This window comes from Frankliniella occidentalis, unplaced genomic scaffold (assembly GCF_000697945.3).
Source record: "Frankliniella occidentalis isolate FOCC.00 unplaced genomic scaffold, Focc_3.1 Scaffold29, whole genome shotgun sequence".
NCBI lineage: Eukaryota > Metazoa > Arthropoda > Insecta > Thysanoptera > Thripidae > Frankliniella > Frankliniella occidentalis.
In genome coordinates, this window is record NW_026267159.1 from 1,540,583 (window position 1) to 1,549,623 (window position 9,041).

The 9,041-nt window shown below is 54.9% G+C and overlaps 1 protein-coding gene across 1 annotated transcript in view; it reads right to left on the minus strand.

Annotated features, from left to right (window-relative positions):
• LOC113209561 (furin-like protease 2) overlaps positions 1 to 9,041 on the minus strand; it is a 154,266-nt gene that overhangs the window by 55,376 nt on the left and 89,849 nt on the right. Inside the window, exons 10-11 of the mRNA XM_052265690.1 lie at positions 4,778 to 4,965; positions 3,327 to 3,483 (exon numbers count right to left, since the gene is read on the minus strand). Coding sequence (XP_052121650.1) covers positions 3,327 to 3,483; positions 4,778 to 4,965 — 345 coding nt within the window. The remainder of the gene's footprint in view (positions 1 to 3,326; positions 3,484 to 4,777; positions 4,966 to 9,041) is intronic.

Below are 9,041 nucleotides of genomic sequence, written 5' to 3' on the forward strand. Positions count from 1 at the left end.
ATTTGTGAGGGCTCGCCTCGTATTTGAAGTCACATGGTTTGAGCAGTACTATTATGAAATTGTGTGGCAGCGTTATCACTATGATTTTCTTTTGAATGAGTGCCATCAGAATATTTAATAAGAAATTTGTGTACTCTTTGCTATTCATACCTTATGAACTATTTAACAATGAATTTGTGTACTTTTTTCTATTCATACCTTATGGAGAATTTTGTTCAGAAGATACGAACAAACAGGAGAACCAATGGTCTGTGCAATTATCCGTAGTTGCGGCTGTTTTAATTCATAAGATGTGAATTAAATAGTTCATAAGACAGGGCTGTATAGGATCCCTGGCCTGGTCTAGAAATGTGTTCAATAATACGCAACTATGATCAATTTTAGTTGACAAGATGCGCATTAAGGATAAAGCGCAGCTTGGGGACAAAATAATCCGTAACAGAGCACGCGTACAGATTTCAGTAAGCTACGTATAAAATTGTTCATAACTGCGAATAAAAAAGTTCATAAGCATTTAGTGTGCGGCCGGCGCACTGCCCCGCGCCACAAGTGGCGCTATCTGTGTGTGCTCGCCACTAGGCCCACGCCCAGCCCGTGTCTGTGTGTGGGCCAGCGCGTGTTATTTATGCCACACCCACAGCCTTTTGCGGCGACGCCGACATTTCCTTCCTGTTGGCCGGGCTTTGAGGGTCAGGGGAAGAAGGCGGAGGAGGGAGGGAGAGAAGTCCCACAATGCGAGAGGCGGCAGCGGCGGCAGCGGCGGCAGCGGCGGCGCCCGCGGCGCGAGGACACGACGCAGAGCAGGACGCCAAGGTCACCTCTCAGGGCGCCAACGACGCCAACGGCTTTAGAACAGAGACAGATCGAACCCCCCGAGCGCTAAGTCGACCGCTGACAAGAAGAAGAAAAAAAAACAGAGGGCGAACAGTCGCCATAAACCCAGACTCACGCATCGTCGTTCCCTTGGCGGCTGCTGTCCTTTCCCGCGCTCGTTTGCCACCGACAGTTTCAAGCGCAGATCTCTAACCCCGCGTTGACACCTTCACGGCGCCAAACCAGCGGCCCCGTGGGGGGTACCAAGTAGCGGGGTAGACAGATTTGGGTCACTTTAGCGGAGCCCTCCCTCTCTCTCTCTCTCTCTCTTTTTCTCTCTCTCTCCCGACTACTCCAGGGCAAGTGAGGTCCGGGATCCCAACCCTCCACCACCGCTAGCCAGACAGATGCAGGCTCTCTCTCGTTCGACCTGAATATTTCAAGTGCTCCCCTTAACCCTCTCCCCGGCCCAGCCGCCTGGAGGGTGTTTTGTCTCCGGCGGGGGAGGGCGAGAGGGGGAGAGCCGGGGGAGAGAGGCGGTGTTCGGTGTGCGGGTTACGACCGCGGCGCGACCGGGCACCATTCATCGTCGCCTCATCGCGCCCCGGCGAGGCGATGTAGGTCGGCTCTGAGGTCGGCCCGGGCAAAAAGGAGAGCACAACACGACGGCCCGGGGCCCGGGGCCCGGGGGAGGAGAGTCGGGGAGGGAGAGCAGCAGGATCAACATGTGGCTGCGCGCGGAGATGACGATTGTCTCCGTGACGAGCAGCACTCACATCGAGAAGCGAAACGGCCAGCAAATATAGTGAAATGGGGGACCATATATACTCCGGCGCGACTAGACATGAACGCGTCTCGGCAGAGTTCGAAATAGTGAAACTGTGTGTGTGGTGATCGCGAACAGAAAGGGGAGAAGGGGGAGGGGGGGCAAAGCGCTCGTGTTGGAACACAAACTGCCTGCTGCAGCGTGGAGGGGTGGGGAAAGGGGGTCCCGCCCGCTCCGGCATAGCAGTGAATGTGCGCGCGATTGCAAACGGACTGAATTGGCGTGATTTCGCGCGAATCGCGAACCTACGGAGCGCGAGTCGTGCTAGTAGTAGTAGTAGGAGACGGGGGCGGGCACCACTGCTGCTACCCGGTCTCATCTGCCTACGTACCCGGCGCGCCTGGGCAGGCTCCGCCAGCCAGCATACCACGCGTCAGTCCCAAGGCGGTCGCATTATACAGAGAGAGGGAGAGAGGGAGGGAGGGAGAGAGTGATGGGGGGAGGGGGAGGGGATGGGCCGAGAGAGAAGTAGGAAAGAGGGGGAGAGGGTTTGGCGCCCGAGTTTGAAAGAGAAAGACAGAGGAAGTGGGGGGGGGGGCGGAAGGGACGAGAGGCCGACGGCGAGAGGCACGGGAAAATTGGTAAGGGGGAGGGAGCCGCAAGAGGAGTAGAGAAGAGAGGGTTGGAGGGAGGGGAGGAGGGGGGTCTCCGTCACGAGGTCCCCGCCGGGCTCTGCCAGGCCGAGCCGAGCCGCGCTGCTCCTTGGGGGACTTTATGTCGTGAGTTTGGCGTGGAGCCGCAAAGTAGTCCGCGATTTGAATTTCCCGCGCTGCGCGGGGCCGCTGCCGCCGCCGCCGCGAGGTAGGACACGCCGGATTTCATTGCCGACTATAAAATGTGTTCCCCACTTCCGGAGGGCGTGTCGAGGCGTGGCCGCGCCGCGAGCACACTCTGGCTCCCCCGCCGCGCCACGAACCATCTTCGTTTGGAGTCCAACTAGACACTTACAGTCCTGCGGCCCTTCAGTTCGTCCCCACCGACGTGACCCGGGACAAACGCGGTCGTCGACGAAGATCACACTTGTTCAATCCCTTCACTGTTCAATCTTTGTTTTAATACTTTTCAAATCTGGGCTATATAGTACAAAACATACAGAGAATTCACTAGCCAATTCAAAGCATTTACTCCCCATCGCAAAAGGAATGCTTTGAGCCGTCCAAGCCCCGGACTGCTTGCAGAGCTCGACGTTGTTTCACAGTGCAGCGGGGACCAGCGGAGTGGGACCGGCGGAGCGGGACCAACCCTCTGACAGTGTGATGTTTTCAGTCCCCGCCGATGCGAATAAAAGCTCCGGGAATAAAACCCGGGGCAGCAGCAGGAGCAGCAGTCACAGTAACCGAGCTTTCAAACTGCGCGGCAAAATAAAAGGAGCCCGCGCGGAATGACTGAGAGCGAGAGAGATAGGGCCGCGTCGTGCAAGGGGATCTGTGTGTGTGTGCGAGAGGGAGAGGGAGAGAGAAGAGAGAGAGAACGTCCACGTACCACGGACCCGGCTGCCACGCCCCCAGCAGCGCAGCGCCAGCTTCTACTGGAGTCAGCATTTGCGCGTCGCTGAGCGAATTTGCTTCAGCAAATCTGTGCGATGCGAAGAGGGCCGCGGTGGGGAGAAGGGGGAAGGGAGAGCAAGAGGGCTGGGTCATCCAACTAGCACTACCGCCCGAGAGGCTGCCCTGCCCAGTACACTCACTTGTCGCTGGTGATGTTGAAGGTGCCGGGTGGGCAGGCCGCGTAGCACTTGGATCCGTGCATGAGCAGTCGCGGAGCGCAGACGGTGCAGCGGTCGGGCTGGTCCGAGCAGGAGACGCAGTTGGCGGCGCACGGGATGCACACGCCCTTCTCGGAGTCTGCAAACACAGCAGAACGCGGACCTTCAGTGGTTTGTTGTTGCCGGCGACACCCCTAACCAAACCACGGATCCCCTTGTACACGGTAAAAATGATATCTTGTAATCCAAGAATATTCCTTGAAATTCAAGTATGGATTTCAAGCAATCTACCTGAATTAACAGACATAATTTTTACTGTGGAAACCCCACAGGAACCTAAAATATTACATTTCTGTAAACTTAAATTTGGTCTAACTCACGTTCAACAAAAACTTGTGAAAAACATATTCGAAATATTTTGTGATTTTCATTAAACGAGAATTGTTGTAAATTTACGACAGCCCTTGCTCGTCACTGAATTCCAAGCCGATACGCAGTACATGTAATTTTACAATTTCAAATTGGGATTTTAGAACACACATCATGGACAATGTTCCTGAAACTTTGCCAAGTTTAAATAAAAGTATATCTCATGGCACACGAGAAAACCCATGACGACCCCCTTTTACTAAAAATGAGCCATGGTATTTTCGTCATCGTCACAAACAATTATTACAGTGCAGACTGTTAGCTTTAGCCTTTAGCCCAACAAAACAAAAATTATTACAAGACTGCTTTTTGCCATTAGTTTTCTTGTTACACGCCGCTACGACAATATTTACAGTCTACGCTCTGCGCTCGCGTGGCTACTCTCCATTACCTGATGATGTCGCTGCAAATGCAATAACGCTTCTGAAAAATTAATGCCTCTCCGTCTGTGCGCGCGAGAAAGTAGTATACACCAATGCGTGCAAAATGAAAAAAAAAGGAAAAAAAAAAAACAAGAAAAAAAAAACAGGTTGGGCAAAATGAGCGTGTAAGGGATCCAACGTACTGCTGAGGGTCGCGCTGCGGCACAGTTTGGACAAGCAGACGAGAGGAGATTAACACCGGAGGAGGGACCTCGCCCACCACCAGCGGGCTCGTGGCCACTCGATCAACAGCACGACAACATGGACACAACGCAACACGGTCGGGGAGTGAGTATACACAAGCGCGGCAGCAGGTGCGGCCTATCGCAACAAAACATCGCAGCCCCTCTTTAATTATTCACAATAAGTTCCTGGCAATTTGGTGGCTCGCTCGTTGAGCTATATACGTAGTATACTCCAATTCATAATTTAAAGTTGACAATCACGCATGTTTACAATGCTACCCCTAAAACGAAACAACTTTAAAATAATTTCCTATGAACTGAGGTCGCAAACACATGCTGATGATTTAGCGAAAAGGTTCTTAGTGCTTGAGGTGCGCACTTTTGTAATTGTTCTTACCTTCGAAGTAGCCGTCGGGACACTGCTGCAGGCACACGGCCAGGTCGGTGACGCGCAGGTGTGCCGGCGCGCACGACAGGCACGAGTCGGGCCCCGGGCCGGCGCACGTCTCGCAGGACTCGTGGCACGGCAAGCAGGAGGCGTCCTTGGACAAGTAGCTCCGTGGGGGACACCGCGACACGCACGCGCTGTCAACACAAAAAAACACGACCCAGTTTAAGTTTCTTTTCTGTTTTTGTTGTTTTTCATTAGTTATTAAAATATTTACTACAAGATAAACAAAAGCGAGCAATTTCCTTCCGTGTTTGTTACATTTACGGTGGAGCACTCTGCGGCTACTCCCATCGTCTAAGGCGCCTCGGGTTGTTTTGGTAAGAAAGATGTGGTAGCTCAAGCAGAGAAAACGGGGGAGGCGGTCGAGAACAAAGACTGGTGCGTGTGCCGCGCAAAGAACAAATCTGTGAACAACCCTCAGCGAGGCGGGTTGAGGAACGCTGGCGTTTCATTTCGCGTGAGCACGACCGTTTCATGAAGCCTTAACTCGTCTTTTTCTCACTCTCTTCAATATCGACCCCGGCATCGTCACCTCTGGCGTTTGCCTGGCAAGTGTCAGTCAAAAAGTTGAGGCAGCTGCTGTAAAATGATGCAATCACAAAAAGAGGGGGGGGGGGCGAAGAGAGCTGGCAAAAAAGGGAGGTTGTAAGAAACGGGAAGCTGTGAACCAGAAAGAGACGGCCAGAGAGGAGCCGAAGAAAACAAAAGAGTCATGCCGCCAGGACTGGCGCGCCGTCACCGCGCGCGGGTACAAAAGCGCGGGAATTTTTATGGCGCCACTATTGAGGCGACTAGCCAGAATAGAAACATAAAATATCGTCTAATGGCGTAGGAAAAGAGAAGAGCACAGAGAGGGAGGCTATTGGCGGAGGTGGAGGGGGGGGGGGGGCTAAGGATGCAACACATGAGTTAGACTAACTGGCCATCCTGTAGAATGGGGTCAGTAGGGGTGTAAAAAGGAACGGACGGACCTCCTCGCGAGAAAGGGAAAAAGAAAAGCTCCCGAGGATTTGGAGCCTGGAATGCCTCGCATTTTGATTCGGCGGTACGGCGCCGCTTTTTGTAGGTTCGAATGGCAGAAGCGGCGCCGCCTTGATCCCATGCGGGGCGGCGCCGGGCGGCGCCTGGCGTCGCTGTAAACTGTTTATCGCCGCGCGAACGTATTCAAAAAATGGCGCGTTAGAGGCGCATAACCATGGGCGTATACGGGCGGGGTTATGGGGAGGAGCGGGGAGGATATTGGGCGCAGGGCGGCTGGCGAGGCATAAGGGAGAGCGCCAGCGAGGCCAGAGGCGGTCTTCCCTCCAGACGGTACACAATTGACGTTAAAGAAAATATTGCGAGTCAGTCACAGTCCCGGGGCGCGGAGCTCTGCTTTGGCACGGAGTAGGGCAGAGGACAGGCCAGGTGTGTACGGAGATGAGAAGAGGGGGGGCTGCGCGTGGGGGGACGAGGAGGTTGGCGAGCAGAGCAGGGCGCCGTCACCGCCCGGCCGCAGCGCGCCGCAGGCCGGAGGCCGGGGCAGCAGCGGGGCTTAACTTTAACTTGGCAAGCGTCTCGTCCGAGTGTCTGTTCGCCAAAAGGGAGCAGACCCAACCGGAAGCAGGGGAGGAGGGACAGCGAGCGAGCGAGCGAGAGAGAGAGAGAGAGAGAGAGAGAGAGCGAAGGGGGGTGGGTGGGAGAGAGATAGAGACAGCAGTGCATGGAAAGAGAAAGCGAGAGGCGTTGCACGTGAGGTAGTCTCTCATTCTCCGCGTCCCCCTTTTAGCCTAGTTATGCCCTTGCTCTGCCTTGATAACTCCATCGCCAAGTCATCGTAGAGCTTCCACCACAGAGCGTGCGCGCTCACACACACACACACACACACACACACACACACACACACTCACCGGGGGCATGCACACCACAGGGACTGCTTGCTGACGTGGCGTGCGGTGCACTCCGCCTATTGCAGCCGCCGAGCTGGGGGAAGAGGCCGGGGTATCAGTTCCCCGCCGCGCCCCGCGCCCCGCGCACCCTGAGGCGAGGTGCTATGGGTGAAACAGTCCCGCCGGGCGGACAGGAGCCCGCTCCCCTCACGGCTCAGCAGCGCGGGCGACCCAGCAAAGTGTTGCTGAAACCTTAGTCGGCCGCGTTGTCTCAGAACAGCACCCACCCTTCCCCGCCGGGGCCGGGCGGGGCCCTTAACGCCCCACCTCACAGGGCGGTGCACTCAGTTACGTCCCCCTCTTCCAGTCCAAGTCCCAGAGGGTCTCCCGGCTCCACCTTCCTGCCATCCCGTCTCACCCTCCTGCCACCCCTCCTCATCCTCCAGCCTCCCCCGCCGCCGCCTATGACGCCTCCGTTCACCGCGTTTGCTGGGAAACGATATATATTGGCAGAGAGCCACGCTCCTCCCCGCCACACCGCACCGCACAGCGCACCACGGCGCAGACGGACCGGGCCAGGGATATCGCGTAACACGGAAACCCAGCACCCAGCACCTGCCGCCGATCGAGAGGTGTAGGGAAGGAGGGACGGAGAGAGGGAGAGGTGGGGTAGGGGAGGGGAGGGAGAAAGAGCTGCAGACAAGGAGAAGGGGGAAGAAGAGTGCTCGAGTGCGCTGACATGCACCGCCGAACCAGGACCAAGAAAGAGGTTCATAAAGCTGCTCTTTTATTGGGGAGGGATGAGGGGGGAGGCCGTCCCTCGGGAGGGGGTATAAAATTTGGCCCTCATACTTTTCAAATACTAGGTACGCCAGACGACTTCTCGCGTAAAGGGTTTCGCGATGATACGGGAAACCGTGAAACATTGTCAGGCTGCGACACATACCACACACCTAGCGGATATATCTAAGTACCAACAAGGCCTGTGTGGCAACGTCCGGGTAGAGTAGAGGCAGAAACGGAGGTGGGTTCCTGCGACCTCCAACATTCAAAATTAATATTGAGGACAACTTCCTCACAAAATCTAGCCACCGTGACCCGAGCCAATTTTAAACCCTTGTCCCACGATTTTGTGTTCAGCGTGCACATTTTTAGGTTAAAATTTGACCGTTTGTTAGACTGTCAAGTTGGTAGTGTTGGAGTCTTGGCTACATTACTCATTCATATATTCATATTGCCATTAGTGTTTTGACTTTTGTTTGTCTGTGATGTATGATTGCAATTCGTCCAGCGTCGTCCATTAAACAGTGAAAGTCATACAGATAATTACGTCATCTTAATCCCTTATTATCTCAATAATCCTGAAAGGTCAACACCGTTTTTATGCTTAACACGTTTCCTGCGGCTCATTATCGATACTACGATTTAACATGGGAGCGTGACCACACAGTGGTCATGCCGCAGGGAACGTGTTGATTGAATTGTATTTTGAGCTACCAGGCCTATAGCGACGTCTCTTATTATTGCAAAACAATGACCCTGCTGAAAATTTCTTCTCCATCTCCACAACTTGTTCTGGAGTTACAAACACACAGACAGACTGACTGACAGAGATAGACAGAGCTCGGACAGAGACAGAGAGAAGCCAGGCAATCAAACTGGAGGGCACAATTTCTCGGTCACATGAGTAACAGGCATCGCTATATCGCTCCGCTAATATTTTTCGGAATAAAACTCACCTCCCTCGCATCTCACGTCAAAAACAAATAATTAACTAATTGGCTGTGTGCGCTGTACTGATTATTTCGGACATGTCACCGGAGCGCTTGGACGAGGAGGACACTCTCCTCCCACCCGGCAGACGGGGGAGGGTGTGCTGCTGGGGGCAGCGGCGGAGGGCGTGATTGAGAGGTTCGCACGGCTGATGTAAATGGACCTGGCTGAATGATGTGTGGGCCGGGCCGAGGCCGGGCAGGGCGCGATCCAATGGCTGCACGGGGACCACTTAGAGTCCGCGCCACGCCTGTCCGACCTGTCCGCATGGGCGGCGCCTGCAGGGGTCAGTGCACGCGGCCCAGCGACCTTCACGGGCGCGCAGTGCGCTGTACACCCTGGCGCCTCCCTGCAAACCATTCGGAAACGGACAGCCGGGGGCACAGACACATATTCGCACAAACCCTACAGAATGGAAAGCCCCCGCGCGCGAAATTCAATATTCGACTCGCTTCCGACAGTATTGGCCGGTGGTAAAGTGGGAAGACAAGGGAGGAGCGACACTGTGTGTGTGTGAGGGGGAGAGAGAGAGAGAGAGAGAGAGAGAGAGAGAGAGAGAGAGAGAGAGA